Source organism: Peromyscus californicus, unplaced genomic scaffold (assembly GCF_007827085.1).
Source record: "Peromyscus californicus insignis strain IS unplaced genomic scaffold, ASM782708v3 Scaffold_9__1_contigs__length_137607984, whole genome shotgun sequence".
NCBI classification, from domain to species: Eukaryota; Metazoa; Chordata; class Mammalia; order Rodentia; family Cricetidae; genus Peromyscus; species Peromyscus californicus.
This window is the reverse complement of record NW_026294617.1, coordinates 31,722,853-31,743,590: the sequence shown is the minus strand read 5'-3', so window position 1 is coordinate 31,743,590 and position 20,738 is coordinate 31,722,853. Positions and strand designations below refer to the sequence as shown.

At 44.5% G+C, this 20,738-nt stretch overlaps 1 protein-coding gene across 1 annotated transcript in view; it reads right to left on the bottom strand.

The window, feature by feature from the left end:
• Positions 1–20,174, bottom strand: part of Foxo1 (forkhead box O1) — a 90,719-nt gene extending 70,545 nt beyond the window's left edge. The window contains exon 1 of the mRNA XM_052730560.1: positions 19,443–20,174. Coding sequence (XP_052586520.1) covers positions 19,443–20,063 — 621 coding nt within the window. The 5' untranslated portion in view covers positions 20,064–20,174. The remainder of the gene's footprint in view (positions 1–19,442) is intronic.
• Positions 20,175–20,738: the final 564 nt, after the last annotated feature.

Genomic DNA, 20,738 nt, shown 5'->3' with positions numbered 1-20,738 from the left:
ATTATAAGTAGGAAAAGGCAGGAGTCTGAAACCCACCCTCTAACAATCAAAGCTCCCAGGTGGAATGACAGCGAGGGAGGGAGGGCCCTGGCTGCCTCTAACGGAAAGAATAAAAGGTCATGGGGAGAGGAAAATGGCTGGGGTTGAGAGAAGAGCAGAAGGAAGCCAGTGTGTGAGAACAAAATCCAAACGAAACTGGAGGAAACTTCAAGACATAAGAAAGATACCAATGGGTGAGGCAGAGTGGCACACACATGTGATCCCGGCATTCAAAAGACAGAGGCAGGAGGATTCCGAGTACATGCACGCACGCACGCACGCACGCACGCACGCACGCACGCACACCCACACCCACACTCACATGCACACTAACCCACTGGAGAGAGAGGGTAGGTAAGGATAAGGAAGTGCTCGGGAGTGCTGCATGATCTCCCAGGTCACACAGACAGGGCTGGCTCAGGTGACTCCTGAGTGGTCCATAGGAGCAGAGAGCTCTAGACACTGCAGAGCCCAATTACACACAGCCAAACCTGTCGTCTCAACATATACCTATCTACGGACTTCCTCACCCCAGACAAAGGCAGTGCTAACCCCCATGTCACTCAAGCACAGAAAACAAACTCCCTCACATTTGGCCTCCTTTTGCTAACATAAGAAACTTCCCTAGTCCACGGCCTCGTAATTTTATAGGCCAGATATTAAAAATACAAATTGCCAAATGTGAAGGCAATGTTAACCATCTCTAAGTATTCTTTGCAGTTCACTTCGTATTTTTTTTTTAATTCTGTTTGGGGTCCTAACATTTGGTAATGATATTCAAGTACAGAAAACTAAGTTCTCAAGGGACATCTATGACTTCAGCCTGGTTAGCCGAGAGAAGAAAACTCAGGGGCTGGCTTCATGCATCTAATGGGAAACCCGCCAAGCTAATTCAATGTAGCTTCCTAATCCAAAGCAAGATGTGTAGAAGGGGTAATGTACAGAGAAATAAGTCAGTGCAGTACTACACATTTCTCTATTTATTATTTATTTATCTTTTATTTACACATTCTTCTATTTATTTATTTTGGACAATTTCTTTTTTTTTTTTTTTTTTTTTTTGGTTTTTCGAGACAGGGTTTCTCTGTGTAGCTTTGCGCCTTTCCTGGAACTCGCTTTGGAGACCAGGCTGGCCTCGAACTCACAGAGATCCGCCTGGCTCTGCCTCCCGAGTGCTGGGATTAAAGGCGTGCGCCACCACCGCCCGGCACTATTTTGGACAATTTCAACTATATATTTATGCATTTTGATCACACACATACCCATTACCTACTGAAACCCTCCTTCCTCCCAACTAATCCCCTCTTCCCTTCATGAACACAGAGAGGCTCATTTCCTGGAACACAGACAACTTACCAGTCACTACACCACTCAAGAAAATGTCTCCCGGAGCTTGTTTTATTTTCCTCATTATTATAGCATGGAGACAGGGGATTCGCAAAAACCTCCAAATGTCCAACCAAGCAAAGGACATACTGCATTAAATGATTTGAAATCTGTTAAAGAATACACACACACACACACACACACACACACACACACACACACACACACAAAATAAATAAATAAATAAATAAACAAGGAGCTGGGGAGATGGCCCAGTGGAGTAGCACTTGCTGCTTACACAGAGGACCCAGGTTAGCGCCCAGAACTAACAATCATCTGTAACGCCAATTCCAGGGGACCCAATGCCTTCTTCTGGGCCCTATGGGCACCAGACACATGGTGCACATACATACATACATACACATACACACACACACACACACACACACACACACACACACACACACACACACACGCAAAGCATGCATGCACATAACAAAACAAAACTAAACCTTTTAAAAATGATAAAGTAAATCTGTTCAAGCTGAGTCTGGTGGACTCACATCTTAAGAAAACACTGAGGAGGCTGAACGTGGAGGGTCACTCAGGAGTCCAGACTAGTCTGGGGTAAATACTGATTTTCGGGATAACCAGTGGGACCTGTTTACTGAAAAAAGTAACAACTTCAAGTCATTACTTATGGTACTCCTGATAATTTAGGAAGCAGGTCTTAGAGTCTGTGGCGTAGCAGTACCCAGCCTTCCTCACTCCTTCACTGTTGTTATGGCAGGCAATAGTCTGGGAGAACTATCAGCAAAAAGGCAAACTTCAGTTTTTCCTGACACTTATACATGAATGCAAAATAGTCCAAGGACTTCAAAAATCTAACTAGTTAAAAAAAAAAAAAAAAAAAAAAAAAAAAAAAAAAAAAAAAAAACCTCATTCTAAATCAAAGAAAATAAAGCCAAATATAACTACAGAATTTTCTTGTTCTACACCTAACCAAGTCTTTTCCTTGTCTCAAACTTGGATAATGTATGCTAATTCACCACACCCAGCAAAGTCATTAATACCTTCTTCATGCATTCCAGATCTACTTCCCCACCCATTCCAAACCCCATCCTGTTCCACCTCTGGTTGAAAAGTCAAAGTGTATTTCCCCATGCTAGCCCAGGAAACAAAACACGGGAATTCCACTTAAACTGAAGGATGTCAAACTCCCAGGCAGGACACCAAAAGGTATGCCCCATATTTGGCCAAAACATTACCAATGTATTATGAACAGAATATGAAACTGTAAATCCGAAAGCTTTAAGCTTATGAAAAACTGGAAGCGTGATTAGGTTTTTAAAGTCTGTTTCAGTATGCTGTCCCAGGAATACTCACGCTCATTCACTCAAGTACCAGTTAACAAGTCACTGCTTGGCTTCGGTGGTTTTTGATGCCATATGCTCCAAACACTTTTGCAGAAAGATGGCTGTGGCTTGCTTGAGGCCACAGCAAAAGCAACCTAAGAGAGCAAGGTATCTGTCCCCTACCAAAGTAAGCTTTTCTACAAGCCTTCTCCGAGATAAAACCCTGGGGATCCAACCAGAGCCTCTTAACAAGCTACATTCCAACCCAAGTCAGCATTCTAGGTGAGTCCTGAAATCATCTCAACAAGCCACAAACAAGTAAGTGCAACCCAACAGGACAGGTAACAAAGGGAAATAACTTCATTTCAAATATCAGGGGTGTACTCAGTTAATAGTCACAGCCAGGAGTGCTGGTACAAGCCTGTAATCTCCCTACTTGGGAGACCAAAACAGGAAGATTGTGAGTTCCCCAGCTAGTCTGGGCTATACATAACAAGTACCAGGCCAACCCAAACTGCAGAGTGAGACCCTGTCTCAAAATGGAAATGTAAAAGCACCTTAAGGTAGCAGCACTGGATTACTGAAATAGAACATTATGGAAGGGGTACTATGAGCAATGTTGTCAAAAACAAAACAAAAGGCAAAAAGTTACCCATCCCATCAGTATGTGCCCAATTACAGAAATTTAATATGATCAAATATTTCAGTAGAGAACTCCTAAAAGCAATCAACATTAAGTATTTTAAATTAATAATTCTAAGCATGTGTATGCCTTCAGCACTTAGGAGGCGGAGACAAGAGGAATGCTGCAAAGTAAAATCAGCCTGGTCTACACTGCAGGCTCAAGGCTAATAGGGTAACACTGCCCTGAGACCCTGCCTCTTAATAAACAAACAGAACACTCAAAAAGTATTCTACAATAAGCTGAAAGCCTTTGTAGCACTACAAATCTGAGATCTACAGAATTCATTCTATTTCACCCCAAGAAACTGCTACACACACACACACACACACACACACACACACACACACACACACACACACACACACACAGAGGAATCTTTCACATTTGATATATGCAAGCCCATAATGGGCCACCACGAAGAAAGTTCTAATATGCTAATTAAAAAAGACCCATTTGATCACACAGATTATGGGATGGGGCTGTAAAATGGTACGGGGGGGGGGGGGGGGGGGGGGGGGGACTTTTTCTTTTCATTCACTGCACGTCAACTTCATGATGGCTTCTGTATCTACCTATTTAGAGAGAAAATTTTTTCATTAAATTTAGAGATGCAACCAGCTAGCAACCCAGTACACAAACAACCTCAACAGATAGTTAGCTTCCCTCTCCTTGGCATCCCTTCCTCTTCCTCCCCCATCCACCCTCTCAGGAATTAGCCCCATAGAGAAAGCTCCCAGATGTACACAGAGACAAGTGTAACTCTCGCCTTAAAGTTGTTGGCTTTGTGTTAAATGCACATGTAAGGAGGACTGAGGCCTGACACTGAGCTCTTTCTTCTTTGACAGTCACGATTCTACAAGTTAACCCTTAGACTAAGAGTCATAATGCCACATCACCTCTGATTAAAAAAAAAACTACAATGACTGAACACATACATCTGCTTGACATTCTTTTTTTCTTTTTTCCTTTTGTTTTTCGAGACAGGGTTTCTCTGTGTAGTTTTGGTGCCTGTCCTGGATCCCACTCTGTTGGCCAGGTTGGCCTCGAACTCAGAGATCTGCCTGGCTCTGCCTCCTGAGTGCTGGGATTATAAGTGTATGCTACCACCGCCCGGCTCTCCTTGACATTCTTAATACAATCTTACATTTAAGATTATACGATAGTAACCAAAACTTTTCTCAAATTGAGACAAAAACACACATTTTGACCATTACTAACTCAAGAATCTGCCAAAATAAGGTCTCTAGTTAAACCATGTGCAAACCATTTCCTTTGATCTTGACTCCAAGCAACCAAACCGTCTCAAGTATTTGACACTTGAACAAACATTTGCAGGGTTTCATTTTTCAAGCTTTGAAGGCACAATATTTATAAGTTTAGGAATTAAGTGTTTCTGTAATTTCTCTCCCCAGATTAGACTTGAAATCTCAGTGCACTGCTCCTTAGATACGGCTGTGGTGTCATCTCACTCTTACCCGTCACCTGCAAAGACAGAAGACCCTTTCTGTATGTGACGATTTCTCACTCAGACAGGGTTTCCCTTGGCCACCTGCATGGCAGGCTTCTAGTGTAAAGCACTGACGGTCGAAACAGTAACAACTCCAGATTTCAAAACCGAAAAAGAGGGAAGAAAGATGGCTGAGTCAGCACCAGGAGCTCTTGCAGAAGACCCGAGTTCAATTCCCAGCACACACATGGCGGCTCACAACCATCTGTAACTGCAGTCCCAGGGGACCCAATGCCCTCCTCTGGCCTCTGTAGGCACTGCGCACACACATCAAATTAAAGGAGGAGGTCTGAAAGTTTTCAAAGGGAAGCAGATATAAAAATGAAGGGAGGCTAAGAAAGAGAAAAAACCCAGTGCCTCCAGGCCTCAGCTAACTCTTCTGAACTTGGGGCCCTGAAAAAGACAATCCTTATCTTCCCACATAACTCAAACTAGTTTCCCTAACCCTCTCTCCCTCCCTTAGGATCCTCCCTTGTTTATGATCTGAATTTGACTTCTCTGGTAATCACGAGCTTTTCTATAGCAGTTACAACAGGTAGCCACTAAGAGATCGATGTCAGGCTCTCTCAAAGTTTTAACTGGGAAACTCAAAAATGAAGGTACTTCACTTTTAACAACTTAAAGATGGGGAGAAACATGACTGTAAACAGAAAATTTTTTTTTTCTCAAATTGGACCCTTATAAGTTTCTGGTCTAATCCAAGTAAAGATCCACAAAACCATGACCTAGTTTCCCGATTTGTGAGGACCAGCAGTCGAGAAAAGCTGTGCAGTCAGGAAATGTCTCCACTCCACCAGGAGACACGAGGAGCAGACCCCCCTCTCCTCACTCCTCTCTAACCATGGCTTCACTGTAATCAGATGAAGCTGGGCAGCTTCTCCACGGCTGTTAAGGTCCTAGATATGTCATTAGGATCAGTTCCTAACTTAGGCCACAAAAGGCACACTGTAATTAAGACAAATATCACACATCAAAGTGGAGTCTTGAAACTAAATCACAGTGAGGAAGGGGGCAACCTCGGGGTTTCCACGGGTGGCCAAGTTGGACTTCCTGCACACAGCAGCAATTTTCAGGGGTGTTGTGTTGTAGACCAACAAGACACCAGAGGTTTCACTCTCTACAAATGGGATGTGTTTTCATCCTAACAATTAAAGAACTCACCTAAAAATGACAGAAGTGACATGGATCTGGGTAGATAAGGTCCCTTCCCCCTAGATCTACAAGCTGATTTCTACCTCTCCTCCCCAAGGCATGTAATACCCTATACTTTTCCCATTGCAAGTTACAATCAAGAAGAGACAGAAATTAAAGGTCAAAGATGTTTGACAGTATCTCTCTACTTATAAAATGAAGGGGGTGGGGGGAATAGGTTGAAATTCAGAACTGTACTGAATTTAAAAACATAACTATCATTTCAAACATTTTAAATCAGGTGGTCCCCTTAGCCTGTTATAATAAACCACCATATAAGTGTGGTAGCTAGTGTCTTCTAAAAGCTGTTTTATCCATGTTATTTGTGTTAACTGTCTCCTATCCCCCAGCAGGGTACCTTTCAAATAAAATCTCCGAGCACTGCTACAACACACTCCTACACTACTGAAACAGCGTCACTGTGTCTACGATGAATGGCTGCTTAGTTTTAGTACATTTGTATACATGCCTTTTGTTATGCCATAAAGAAGTTGTACTGCGGCAACCAGGCCTGAGGGGTACACTGCTGTAAGTAACACCAGATACTGAGGAGGCTAAAAGAGGGTCTAAGTTCAAAGCCGGCCTGTGCCACTAAGTGAAACCCTGTTTCAAAGAGAGAGAGAGAGACAGACAGACACAGAGAGACAGAGAGAGGAGAAGAAAGAAAAAGAAAAGTAAATGCAAAGAGCATGGGCTACAGTTCAGTGGTAGAGTACTTGCCCAGCATAAGCCAAGTCCTAGGTTCAATCCCTAATTGAGGAAGAATAGTACTGCACAAACTATTTGGTCCATCACACACTAGTCAGGCTTACTCTGGTGTTCTGAACATACTTAACCTAGTCAACTGACATCACTTTGGGTCAATTGGTGTTGTTCTGAGGTTTAGCCTAAACACATCTAACAGCTTTAGTACCTATCAACTGAAACATCTCATTGCTGTACTTGAGCTAGTGGATGATAATATACTATAATGAAAAAGTTATCAAAAATGTCCAACATTGAGCTAATGCAATATTACAGCTCACGTTTATACTATTGAACATTTTATTAACTCATCTAGGATTATAAATTCTTCACAATTGCCATAAATATATTTTGAGGTTGCTAACTTCTACTTAGAATTTCTCATTTTTCAGACAGGTGTGGTGGCACACACCTGTTCATCTCAGTCCTTGGGCAGCTGACATCTGAAGAGCAGGAATTTGCTACCATATTCAGCTCCATATTGACTTTGAGGACAGCTTGGGCTATGTAAGACCTAATCTAAAAAAGTGAAAAAAGGAAGAAATGGGAGGAGGAAAGAAAGGGGGAGTACATGGAAAAAGAAGGAATGGCTGTCGCGTTTTTTAAGGGAACAAACACCAGTCAGGCTTGCTGGGATCACATCTTTAATCTCAGGAATCAGGAGGCAAAGGAAGGTGGAGCTCTCCTTCAGGGCCAACCTGGTCTACACAGTGAATTCCAGACCAGCAAGGGGGTTACATGGAGTACCTTATGATTTACTTTTAGGGGCTGGAGAGACAGCTCAGTGGTTAAGAGCACTTGTTCTTGTAGGAGCACAGTTCAGTTCCCAGCACCCACATCTGTAACTCCACCACATCTGTAACACTCCCCACCATCTGTAATTCCAGTTCCAGGGGATCAGAAGCCTTCTTCCTACCTCTTCAGGTACTAGGCACACGCACAATGTACAAGATACATGCAGGCAAAATACTCATACACATAAACTAAATAAATCTTGAAACAAAACAACCACCAAACAAAACCATGAGGGTTAGGAGTTTGATTAAAGGGGTTTAGAAGCAAAAGATAGAAAAAACATTACCATCGAGTTCTCTTTGCCTCACCTCATCTGGATACCAAGATGGAGTGTGCAAAGCATGAAATCCAGCAGTATTTCTGGCTGCTCCCTTCTCAGCAATTTGGGGATCTCAAACAACTCCAACTTTCCAAAATTTAAAATATTCAGATTAAAATGCCTTATTTTCAATACTCAAATGTTTGCTACTCAATAAAACTAAAATTCAAGCCCCCTAAATAGTTGCACCATTCCCAGTATCTACAACAAAATCAAACCCCTGGGCAAGAAGACGGCCCAGTGGGTGAAAGTCTGACACTCAGTCCCAGCACCAGGACCAGGACCACTGCGGGTTCTTGAACATTCTGACTCCAAAGCACAACCCACGCTTGCATACAAATTCATACACATACTGTGCAGACAAATGCATACAGTAATAAAAAAGCTTCAGCACAGTGGGGCAGTGGTGGCACACACCTTTAACCCCAGCAGAGGCAGATGGATCCCTGAGTTCGAGGCCAGCCTGGTCTACAGAGCAAGTTCCAGGACAGCCAGGGCTACAAGGGGGGGGGGGGGGGGGCGGCAAAAAGCTTTAACATGCCTTCTCCAAAAATTATGAATCCTACAGTAATGGCTCATAATAAAAAGCCACCTGGAAGAACTTCCAAATAATTTTTAAAACTATTATGTTCAAACAACTCAAAGACACAAATATACTCCAAGAGAATAAAAAAAAAAGAGAGAGAGATGAGTGAAATAAGGAAGGCAACTAAAGATGGAAATACAGCTAGAACTGCCGAGGAAAACCCACCCTGAATTTATGCTGAAAAGGAGAACAGTTACATAAAACATTTCAGTGCAAAGACTTGACAACAAAATGGACCATGGGGGGAAACAGAGTTGGCGTTAGAAAACAAAGGAGAGCGATTGGATCACTCAATAAAAGTCAATGAGAAATGTTCAAATAAGTTTTAAAAAGATATGGAAAGATCATGGGAAAGCTTTAGGTTATCAAGAAAACACTTAACCTTCAAATTGCAAGAAAACAGTTCCAATAAGTCATAGAAGAAAATTTCCCAACTCTAGAGGAAAAGCTGCTCATTCAGGTATGAGAGGCATACGGAACACCAAATGGACAGGACCAGAAAAGAAACTCCCAGACATAATTAAACCAGAAAAAGCACAGAACAAGAAAGGTCCTGACAGTTGCAGGAGAGAAAGGCAAGCCTCTTCTGAGGGCAGGCCCATCAGGCTAACACCTGTTATCTAACAGAAACTTGGAAAGCCAGCATGGGGTGGAAAAACAGATTCCAAGCTCTCAATGACTATGACTGTCAAACCACATTATTATACTCAGCAAAACTATCTGTTAAAACTGAAAGAAAAATTCAAACTTTCCATGATAAAGTAGACTAAAGGGATTTGTGAACAGGAAGCCAGATCTACAGGGGATACTTAGGTCTGAAGAAGATAAATATACCCAAGAATTCACAAGGACCAGACAATGCCAGGACACTTACCAAGAGGTCTGAGAAAACACCACAAACCATCAAAATGACAGGAATTAATACATCTCTCAATAATAACTCTTCACATTAATTGTCCTAATTCCCCAATAAAAGATACAGACTAGATTAGAAAATGGGCCATCTATATATAGAGAGACAGACAGACAGATTGCTGCCTCCAAGAAAAATACCTCAATACCAGCTTAGACTCAAAGGATAAAAAGGGTATTCCAGGCAAACAGAACTAAAAAAAGCAAGCATAATTATTTTATGAAAACTAATCAGAAGGGATAAGGAAGGTCACTTCATATTCACTGAAGGAACAATCTACCAAAAGATACTACAATTCTAGACATGTACAAACCAAACACCTGCATACTCCATTAAAGACACATGACTTACCTAAAACCACTTAACTTCAACACAGTAACTGTGGATGACTTCAATATCTCATTCACACCAATAAAAAAGTCATCTAAGATAAAAAACTAAATCGAGAAACATTAAATAACACTCTATCAAATAAATGGACCTAATAGACATCTACAGAACATTTGTAGCCATTAAGGTTTCTCAGGTCCTGCCTGACTCCCACGGACCCATAGACACATAAAATAATTACTCAAGAGACTTAGTATTATTTGTAACTGCTCGGCCATTAGCTCAGGCTTCTTCCTGACTAGCTCTTATACTTAAATTAACCCATTAATTCTTATTTATGTTTAGCCACATGGCTTGGTACCTTTTCTCAGTTCTGCCTTGACATCTTGCTTCCTCTGTGTCTGACTGGTGACTCCTGACTCAGCCTTCCTCTTCCCAGAATTCTCGTCTGCTTGCCCCGCCTATACTTCCTGCTTGGCCACTGGCCAATCAGTGTTTTATTTATCAACCAATCAGAGGAAAACATATTCAGTGTACAGAAAGACATCACCCAACAGAACAATCCACCCAAAAATTAATGAAAAATATGGTTTCTGAATGAGAAATGTCCCTGTGTTTAAATACCTGGTCCCTGTGGTGATTTGAATGAGATGGCCTCCATAGGCTCATACATTTCGCAAGGGAGTGAAACCATTTGGAAGGTTTAGAAGGATCAGGAAGTATGGCCTTGTTGGAGAAATGGTCACTGGAGGTGGGATCTGAGGTTTCAGAGACCCGTGTCAGGTCCAGTGTCTGTCTATCTGTCTCTCCTTGTCATGGTGTCTCTTCACAGCAATAGAATGGTGACTAAGACAGTTAGTTCCTCAGCTGGTGGTTTGGGGAGGTTATGGAACCTTTAGGAGGTAGAAGCGTTTCTGGAGGAAGGATGTTACCAGGGTGTGCTTTGAAGGTTTATGCCTTACCCCACCTCCTGTTCTCTCTTCCTGTTTGTAGATGAAAAAAGTCATCAGTCAGCTTCCTGCTTGGTCCTGAAACACAGTTTACCTAACTGCTGACCTTCCTTCCCTGCCACTGTAGGCCAAAGCAAACCTAGCCTAGTTTCTACCACTGTGATAAACCAACAAGTGAAGCCCACAAGAGAAGACAAAGAAAGGAACTCAAGCTAAGAACCTGGAGCAGAGACAATGAAGAGATGCTGGAGCCTCCCACAGCAAATATTAACAAGAAAAATACCCCCACCACGTTGCTTATAAGCCAATCGGATGGAGGCATTTTCTCAGTTGAGGCTCCTTCTTTGAGGATGCCCCTAGCTTGTATCATATTGACAAAAAACTAACCATCACAAAACCCTTTCTTCCTTCATTCCCCTGTCATATTTTCACAGCAATAGAAAAGTAACCACTGAGAATACACATTCTCTCTGCAGCCCGCAGAGCTTCCTCCAAAATCAATCATAGATTAGGATACAAAGCAACTCTTAAAAAACACAGGAAAAGGTGGTGGTGGCTCACATCTTTAATCCCAGTACTTGGTTGGCAGAAGCAGGTAGATCTCTGTGACTTCAAGGCTAGCCTGGTCTACATAGTGAGTTCCAGGAGAGCTAGGGCTACACAGAGAAACTCTGCCTCAAAAATAATAAAAGAAATAAAAATTAAAAATCGACACAAAGCATAGAACTCAGGAGGCAGAGACAGGCAAATCTCTCTGAGTTTGAGGCCAGTCTGGTCTACAAAGTGAGTTTCAGGACAGCCAAGGCTACACAGAGAAACCCTATCTGAGGGGCAGGGAGGAAATCAGTACAATGAATCAATGAAATGAACTGGATGTTTGAAAATACTAAGATTAAGAAATCTTTAGCTCAACTAGTCAAAATTGAAAAAGACAAAAAATAATACAATTAGAGGTGAAAATGGACACATTATAAGAGATACTGCGCAAGTTCAGAGAACCCTTAGGACAAACCTAAAACTTAACATTACACTAATCTGAAAGAAACGGATGAATTTCTAGATGCATATGACCAAAGTTAATTCAAGATGAAGTAAATAAATTAAGCAGACCCACACAGAAACAGACTATGGGATTAAGAGGAAAACGGCTACTCTGCCCAAAGCAATCTACTGATTCAAAATTTCAAAGCAACTCTTCAAAAAAAAAAAAAAAAAAAAAAAATCTCAAAACTCATACGGAAATACAAAGGACCCAAGATCGCAAAAACATTCCTCAGTATTAAAAATACTGAAGCTCTGATTTCCAGTTACAATACAGTGCTACAGCAATAAACAACACAGCACTGGCAGGCAGGCAGACAGACAGACAGACATTGATCAGTACAACAGAATGCTCCTACAGCCAAATAGTTTTTGACAAAAAGGTCCAAAGTACACACTGCAGAAAACTGGATACTAACTGTAGAAGAATGAAACCAGATTCTCTCCTCTGAGTCCGCCCACTCAAAACTCAACTCCCAATGATCAACGATCTCAAAAGTAAGACTGGATACCTGAACCTCTTAGAGAGGGAAGTAGGGACTATGTTTCATCTTAAAGGTCCAGGAAAAGACTTTCTGAACAAGACCCCCAGTAATGTAGGTATTAAGATCAACAATTAATAAACAGAATAAAGACTCTACGCAGCAAAGGACACCATAATTCCAGAAAAGGCAACCCAGGAAATGGTAAAAAAAAAAAATAATAATAATAATTAACAGCTATAAAACTGACATAGGGTTAGTGTTTAGAATATACAAAGACCCAACCAAACAACACCCCCCCACACACACACACAAAAAAAAATCCTAAACACAGAAACAAAACAAAACACATAAAAAACTGGGGCATGGAACTAAACAGTTCTGGGAAAAAAAAACAGATGTACAATACTCTTAGTCATTAGGGAATGTAAAATAAAACTACTTTGAGATTTTCATCTCACTCCAATCAGAACGACTAAAATGAAAAAAATATCAGCATGCATATGTATTGAATATAGATATTAGCATGCAGACTGACAATGTATACTGCAGCTGGGTGTTAGGGTGCACAACTTTAATCCCAGCACTTGGGAGGCAGAAGCAGGTGAATTTCTATGAGTTGGAAACCAGCCTGGTCTACATAGTTCCAGGCCAGCCAGGGATATATAATGAGACACTGTCTTAACAACAACAACAACAAAAAGGCAGAATATAAAACTGGGACATTAGCTATGGCAATGAGTGTAGTTCTTCCTCAGAAAGTTAGAAATAGATCCACCATATCTAATCTTGCTATCCCAATTTTGGGCTTATTCCCAAGCAGTCTATATCCTACTAGAGACATTTGCTCATCCACATTCACTGCTACTCTATTCAACAACACCTAGGAAACAAAAAACAGCCATAGTATCCATAATAAATGATGCAAATACACAATGAAGTATCATTCAGCTATAAAGAAAAATTAAATTAGGAAATTCACAGGTAAATGGATGGACCTGGAAATAACCATTCTGAGTGAAGTAACCCAGATACAGAAAGAAAAACACTGTATGTTCTCTTTCATATGTGATGGCTAGCTGTGAAGCTTTAGATATGTTTAAATGGGAAATTAAGGCAATCAGGAAACCAGCAAGGGGCCATGAAGGTCTGGATTTTAAGAGAAGGAAATAGAATGTAAGATGCATGAAGGCAAAAAGGGAATTAACGGGAGGATTGAATGAGGTGGGATGGTAGGGCAAGGTAGAGGAGGGAGCATGGGGAGGGCTAACACTAAAGACATTTGAGAAAGCCACACAGAAACTATTATAGCCGTTTCCTAAAATATATACATATACACATACAAAAGGCGTTTAAATGATATTATCTTCCTGTAACAGGGGAGGTTGGCACAATGCCTTTCCTAGATACCATAGGCTATCAAGTAAGAAACCCATTACCAGGTATGGATTGCCTCATTTCAAATCGTTGGTCAGCAGGGTACCATAAATGCTCCTCCCACTAAATCAAGAGACTATAGCTACTGCCATTGCTCTTTACTACCATCAAGAACTTGACAGTAAGACCCGATTGCTAAGGATACTAGATATCTAAGTCGTATGATGTGGAGAAATCAAGTTGGATGCTTCATTCCTACTGTTAGCCTTCATAGTGCTGGAAGAGTCTATGGACACTTTTAGGGGAGAAAAGTCATCTATATTCATACTTAGCTGTGAATCCTGAAAGCTAAAACCATGATTATTACCCTGGCAAGATCATGCCCACTGGTGCAGTAATGGCCTAACAGTATGAGAGTAACCAACCACACACTTTCTAACTGGACTTAAAGCCCACTTCTCAAAATCAAACGGGTGCCTAGTACTATTTACTGGGCCAAATCCCATGGCTGGCTAGGTCATTAACTCTAGTAATCTAGAATTATTATACTAAATGAACATACTAATAAACTGTCCCCTAAGTTATCTTAATAACCATAGATTAGTTCACCTTTCCACACTCACCACAGTAGCCTCTTTTTGTAGTAGACTGCAAAGACCCACAACTAGTCAACGTACAGAGAACTAAGACTCTGGAGTGCTCAGCTCTAAATGGGACATCTAAATCCAATCACAACCAACACCTCCAAGAATCCTCTTAGAAGGAGGAGCAGAAGGACTTTAAAGAGCCACAGGTAGCAGCCATCTACAGCAAAACAGTATTTGCTGGGCATGACCGAGGCAGGGCACCCATGAAGTCACGGTGGCTGTGACTGCATGTACAAGACTTGCACAAGGTGAAGGCAACAAAACCCCAACGTGGCTGTGGGAGTGGCTCATAAAGACCCACTGAGGAGCTATCGACAGCTGATCCCGACTAGGGGAAGAGTCCGTTTTCTTCAGGGATGTGGCCCTAAGAAGCTACCCATGCTCTAGTAGACAGTCCTACACCCATGCACATACAAACAGCATTAAGTAGACTCAGTGCATCTAACACCACAGCACATGAAGCTGGGAGGGTCAAGGTGTTGGGGCCATAGAGGAAGAACTGGAGGAGAGGAGATGGAAGGTGGATTTGATCAAAACATATGCATGTATGAAAAATCCTCAAGCAATAAACATGGAAGGTCCTTCCTGCTGAGAAAAAGTTCACAGGTGAAGCATAACAGAATAATAGTCTTATGTTTTTCAGATCTGACATCTGTTTTCTGTTGTGGAGACTTGGGGGGTGGGGTGCCTTGCTATGAAGCTTGTGTCAAATTCACAGTCCTCTTGCTATGGTGTCCCAAGCAGGGGATAGGTACAGGACTCCATTCTCTAAACTGTTTTAGCATTTAACAGATAAGACACACACTTAGCTTGGGTCTCCTGACTCCACCCCTCATTCTCTTTATCTATCCAGGTAGTCAACATACTGCACCTCTGAGGGGTTTGTCTGAATATCAAAATGGCTTTAAGGGAACTTCAGTGACCACAAAAAGCAGCAGCAGCAGCAGATACTAGAAACAGGAGCTGGGGAGGTGGCTCAGAGGTTAAGAGCAATCACTGTTCTTACTTAAGAGCAATCACTGATTTTGTAGAGAACCAGGGTTTGGTTACCAGTACCTAGATCATGGCTCACAACCACCTGTAACTCCAGGTCAAGGGTATCCGACACCTCTTCTGACCTCCATGGATGCCTACACACAGGTGGTGCACACGCACAAAGGAAAAACTACAAGTAGGAAAAGTACCATCAAGTCCTCTCCTCAGTCTCAGAAGAAGGGCTCTCTGAAGTCAAAGGCGAGTGGGCACAATACAGCAGCCACCCTCCCCTCCCAGCCAGCTGTCTGGAGCTACTCACCCCTAAACTAAAACACTAAATTGCAGACTAAACATACATTTGAAGACATTTAAAAATGCACTATTATTTTATTGATAAAATTAAAGAAATTTCACTCAAAATTAACAAGTGAGCTATTTCATTTAAAAAAGAAAGAAACCTCAAACCTTCTTTAATAAATCTTAAATCTTACAGTCAAATTTGTTGTTGCTGAAGCAGTGTCTCAAATACCCCAGGGGAGATATGTGGCCAGGAATGTTCTTGAACTTAGAATCCTCCTGCCTCCACTTCCCGAATGCTATGATCACCAGCAGGCACAGCACATAGGAGTAAAATCAAGGCTCTCTTGCACTCGGGGCAAGCACACTGCCATCTTAGCTACACCCTCAGCCCTAAAGCATTTTTTGAAGTGTTCCACCAAAACAATCAACAAGAGTCAACTCAAAACCACCACTTAAAAAAAAATACTACTCACAATGCTACTTCCCAAGTTTAAAAAGTCTTCTATATGGGGAAACAGGTCATGGACATGAAGTTTCATTGTTTACAAATACTGTGCTGTTTAAAACATTCCAGGTTTTCCAAGTTTTAGGTTCCACTCGTGTGTTACTTAGGACAGTTCTAGCTGATATCAAAATAAAGAGACCAGGAAGACGTTGGTAAGTGCTTGCTTTCGAAAGCCTGAGAGCCTGAGTCCTGGTTACAGGCACCAACATAAAAGCCTGTGTCTTTGCAGTTTACTTCCGGGAGGCAGACCCCCTGGAGCTCATTTCAGGCCAGTCTGGCCAAATCTCTAAAGGCCACAGTAAGAGACCCTACTGAGACCCTATCTTGAAAAATAAGGTGGAGAGAGGCTGAGGAAGGCATCCAAACCATGCATACCAGCTAACAAATGTGTGTTCGCACACACATTAAGACAGATGTTACTTATACACCATGTCCACAAACAGGAAAAGTGTATGTTCAATGCTTTACCAAACATTAAATGTTTTGTTTTTTCTTTCATTTTTTTGACTCAGGTGGCCCAGGCTGCACTATGGAGATAGGCATGACTTTTAGGATCCTCTTGCCGCCAACTGCTGAATGCTGTAACATCAAGCACGTTATCACTATGCCAAGTTTTAAACGTATAACTTACTCTCCAATTGTGTATACAAATATGCATCATTTCCCGAATAGCTGAGGACCACAGACAAGCACTAGAAATGATGGCATGTACCACCACACCCTGTTTATACAGCGCTAGGGAGTGAACCCAGAACCGCCTGCATGCTAGGAAACCATTCTACCAACTGAACTACGTCTCCATTTCTAAAAATAAAGTTTTTGGACACTAACAGCTTTCCAGTTATTTTGTCCTTTGTAAAAAGACTTTCAAATTCTCAGTCAAGTCCCAGGAAGTGCACCACAAAGCACAGTTTAATTAATGATTCAGCCTAATTCCCAAAAACTAATCAGAGGAAATACTCTGTTTCAAAGCTACTTGTCCATAGCACTAGGCCAGTTAAGTTTGGGTTGATTTGCATTTTAGAATCCGATTTTAAACCATAATATAACTTCTTCCTTTTATGAGTTTTCAGGGTATCTTTCAGATCTGAGAGTGAAACTTGGTTTTAACAAGTATCATAACTCATTCTTATGAAAGCCTTAAACAGAAGACTAGTTATGAGTTACAAAGGTTCAAGTTTTTCTTAAAATACCCCGTTACTCAGACTGAAAACGCATTTGCTACAGTTTAGCTTACCCGGACAGACTTCTTACAGTCAAACATCTACTCCTTTGAAAACACAGTGCCTTGCTCCCCACCCCAACACTTGCTAGTTGCTCAAGTAACAGTGGCTAGACCTTCACTTCCGGAGGGCCCTTAATTCATGCTTAACACGTTTCTTAGCTCCAATGAGAATTTTTTTTAAATACGTAAATAATTACACTTGAATTATTAAGAAATCAGAAGAATGAAATAAAATAGCTTAAAATGTGACCCGACTATTTTTCTAAAGACTAATTTTAAAATTGTTACCGTTCTAGTTGAAGAGTATCTTCACAAGCCATCTAAAAGGCAAAACTAAAAATATCCCCAACACTGCCTGTATCTTTAAAGTAAGGCACTCAAACTGAAGTAGGTTGTATCCCTTTCCAAGAACATTAAAGAATGGTGTAAGTACACACTGTACTTTAGGTGCCCAAAGGGTTTTAGAGTTTTGTTGTTTGTTTTTAATGACAAATGCTTTGTGTAATAGCTAAAGTTTCATAGATAAGTAAAGCAGTCAAGTACTTACAGTCAAATGTTAATTAAAATTGGATTTTAAAGACAACCTCTATGTTTGTGAATTAGAGTATCAGAAATAGGTATTTTACTTTTTGGTACACTTGGTAATATGCATGTCAGGCATAGTAGATATCTTCAAAACACACTGTGGCAAAACTAAAACCACCCCTGGCTCTTTCTCCAAGAACTTTCATATGATGTGAGTAACTTGACCTTTTAGATACTTTAACCACGGGGATGACAGAGTATGTAAAAGCACCTTGCTGTAACAATCACGAAGCAAAGACTCTGCTATGCTGTGCAGTCAAGACCGGGAGAAAAAACAACTAAAAAATGTTGTGTTAAACTCGAGAGAGAGGAGACTCTTAAGATCTATTATGTTCCACCAGTGACGCTGAGAAACTGTCAGCCAAGGGTGACCGCCGCGAGAATGACCCCTGTGTAATATTCCACTTCTTGCCTCCAAAAGGCCCCGGGCCCTTATACCACCCCCCACCACGGGGTAGATATGTCGTAGTCCAACTCTTGAGTCACCTCGGTCTCTCCCTGCCACCTCCAGAAAGGTAAACAAGGACCATAAGCACCTAAATTTGCAAATCTGCAATCCTCCACTGAGGCAGAAGGTCCTCGGCAATTCCCTACGCGGGCATCCCACTTAAGACTTCCACCAAATACTCAAAGTTCCCAGCCTTGCCCCTGGTGGGTAGCTCCAGGCTTTATGGTTAGAGAAAGTACTCGCAAACACCCATGCATAATCTGGTCACCCGTAGCAGCTTCTCGGCTTCCAATTAAAAAAAGCACCCCTCCCCAAGCAAGACCAACTGTGGCAGCACTTCCCTGACTACTAAAGTGTAGCCTCCCAAGCTGGAGGCACTGGCCCTTTAAAGGCTCTAGCTTCCTGTACACGCGGTCCCTCCCTCCCCGCCCGCTCCCGCCCCGGCCAAGGGTCACACTTGAACTTTAGGCTGCCCAGAGCCTAAAAGCCGTGGCCGCCCCCTTGCACGCGTCGGACACCCTACCTAGGGAGTAGGAACGCTCGACCACCTGCTCAGGTCACTTTGGCTAAAACTCAATTCGCTCTGGCCTCGGGAACCTTGGGCAGCTGCCGGCCCGCACCTAGCTCGGCCAGCTGCGCGTCTTTGGCCATCCCACCGGCAGCCAGAGTCCCCAAGGGTGCGTGTGCGTGAAAAGGGGACGTCTCCAGGGCTCCTCCGGGGAAACCTTGGCGGCCAAAGGCTGGGAGAGTGGGTGCGCGTGTGGGCGGAGAGCAGCCGCCCGAAGCCTCGCGGGGTCGGGGTGTCAAGGAGGAGAGCGCAGCGAAGTGAACCCCCTCCGCTCCAACAACCAGCTAACTTTCACGCCTGCCAGACCTGGCGTTCCCCTTTAGTTCCCAAACAAGCCCTTTCCGGGTCCCACTGAGAACTCGCGGGCGTGCACTCGGTCCAGCGCTCCAGGTCTCCGAGAAGCCCCCGCCAGCCACACCTGCCGTTTCTCACCCGCTCTCCCCGCACGTCCTGACATTTCCGGGGGGGCCCCCCCAGCAAACCCCACACCTGCCGACCCCCTTCGCCCGCCCCCACCACGTCCCCCGGGGCCACCCCGGGGCCGTTCACCTTCCAGCCGGCCGAGCTGTTGCTGTCGCCCTTATCCTTGAAGTAGGGCACGCTCTTCACCATCCACTCGTAGATCTGCGACAGGGTGAGCCTCTTCTCGGCCGAGCTCTCGATGGCCTTGGTGATGAGGTCGGCGTACGACAGGTTGCCCCACGCGTTGCGGCGCGACGAGCTGCTCTTGCGCGGCTGTCCCGCCAGGGGCCCCGCGGCGGCGGGGGGCACGGGCGGGGGTTGCGACAGCGGCCCGCCCGGCGGGGGTTGCTGCGGTGGCGCCGGGTGCACGCAGCCCGCCTCGGGGCCCTGGAAGTCCCCGCACAGGCCCCTGCTGGCCGCCGCCGCCGCCGCCGCCACGGCCACGCAGCCCGGCGCCCGCGCGAAGTCCTCGCTCTCCTCCAGCAGGCTCAGGTTGCTCATAAAGTCGCCGCTGACAGCGGCCGCCGAGACCAGGTTGGCCGCGGCGTCGGGGTTGGTGGCCGCGCCGCCGCCCGACGGCGCCGGGCTGGAGGTGGTCGAGTTGGACTGGGTCAACTCCGGCCTGGGCAGCGGCCAGGTGCAGGAGCGCTGCCGAGGCAGCGGCTCGAAGTCCGGGTCGGTCTCCACCACCTGGGGCGCCTCGGCCATGGTGACCCCCCCCCGCGCCCCTCCCCCAACCCGCAGACGAGAGTACCGGGAGACGCGGCCACCCGGGGGCGCGGGGCGGGCGACCGGAGGGAGAGTCGCTCCGAGATTGGGGGGGGAGCCCCCCGCGGTCAGCGGACGCACGCCGGGGCGAGGCGCGGCGCGGCGCGGCGGACGGACGCGCCCAGAACTTCCAACTTCGCTGGGTCACCACGGGCGTCCGGGAGCCTCCGACTTCGGCGGCTCGCACCGGGGGGCACGGAGCAGGCCGCGGGGCCCGGCAGCTCGGGCGCCAGGCTCCGGCTGACAGGGCCGCGGACTCCAGAGCAGACGGGCGGACGCCGCGGGCCGCTCTCGCCCTCCTCTCGCCTCTCCCCGCGGCCGCGCGACAGCGGCGCTGCTGCCTGTTGAATGTGGCGGCGGCAAGGACTGCAGCGACTCCGCAGCCTCCTGACTTACGAGCTCGGCACAGGCTCCCCGCCCGCCGCGGCGGCGCGCGCCGACCCGCCCCTGACTGGCAGGCGGCGCGGCCAATGGGCGCGCCACGTCCCCGCCGAGCTAGCCAATGAGCGCGGGCCTGGGCGGGAGCGGCTCTCCCTCGGGAGGCGGCAGTGAGGTTGGTGGGGGGCAGTGGGGTGTTTTTCTTTCTCACACTTTTTTTTTTTTTTGCTTTTTTCG